The 511-nt window shown below is 62.8% G+C and overlaps 1 protein-coding gene across 1 annotated transcript in view; it reads right to left on the bottom strand.

Annotated features, from left to right (window-relative positions):
• Positions 1-103: 103 nt before the first annotated feature.
• LOC108760986 (uncharacterized protein DKFZp434B061) overlaps positions 104-511 on the bottom strand; it is a gene marked incomplete at both ends in the record, with an annotated part of 9,212 nt that continues 8,804 nt past the window's right edge. Inside the window, one exon of the mRNA XM_018507310.1 lies at positions 104-499. Coding sequence (XP_018362812.1) covers positions 104-499 — 396 coding nt within the window. The remainder of the gene's footprint in view (positions 500-511) is intronic.

Raw genomic sequence — 511 nt, 5'->3', positions numbered from 1 at the left:
CCCCACGATCGGCTCGCGGTGGCACGGTGGGTGACGCGGCTGCTCCCCGTCGAGACATCACACCACGAGTATACACGGGAGCACTCGGACGTTCGGCACTTACCCTTGTTCCAGCACCATGACCGACGTCTCCTCCCGCGCGGTCCTCCGGCGATGTCTCCCGGCGTCGTCGCTCCGCCCCTACTGGCAATACGTTGCGGGGCGGAGTCTTCTCAAGGCAATTATTGTTGTCCATTCTGCTGAGGTTCAGGCTGTTCTCATGCAGATTCGTCGACGCTGCTATCAGTGCGCATAGTGGGGCTATGCGCGGCGAACGCGATGGTCCAGCGGTTGGCGGAGACTCGGAATTGGAGGGGGATCTATCGTGCAATTGCTGCCTCCTCTTCGCTCTTCTCCCCACGCTCACCGTCCACTGGCCACCCCATTGGTTGTCCCCCTCAGTAATGGGTGTCCTTGACGCCGCGCCTTCCTGCCGCCGCTCCTCCAATCCCCGCTCAGGCTCCGGTGTCGA

Source organism: Trachymyrmex cornetzi, unplaced genomic scaffold (assembly GCF_001594075.2).
Source record: "Trachymyrmex cornetzi isolate Tcor2-1 unplaced genomic scaffold, Tcor1.1 scaffold2326, whole genome shotgun sequence".
Lineage (NCBI taxonomy): Eukaryota > Metazoa > Arthropoda > Insecta > Hymenoptera > Formicidae > Trachymyrmex > Trachymyrmex cornetzi.
This window is presented reverse-complemented; position numbering and strand designations above follow the sequence as displayed.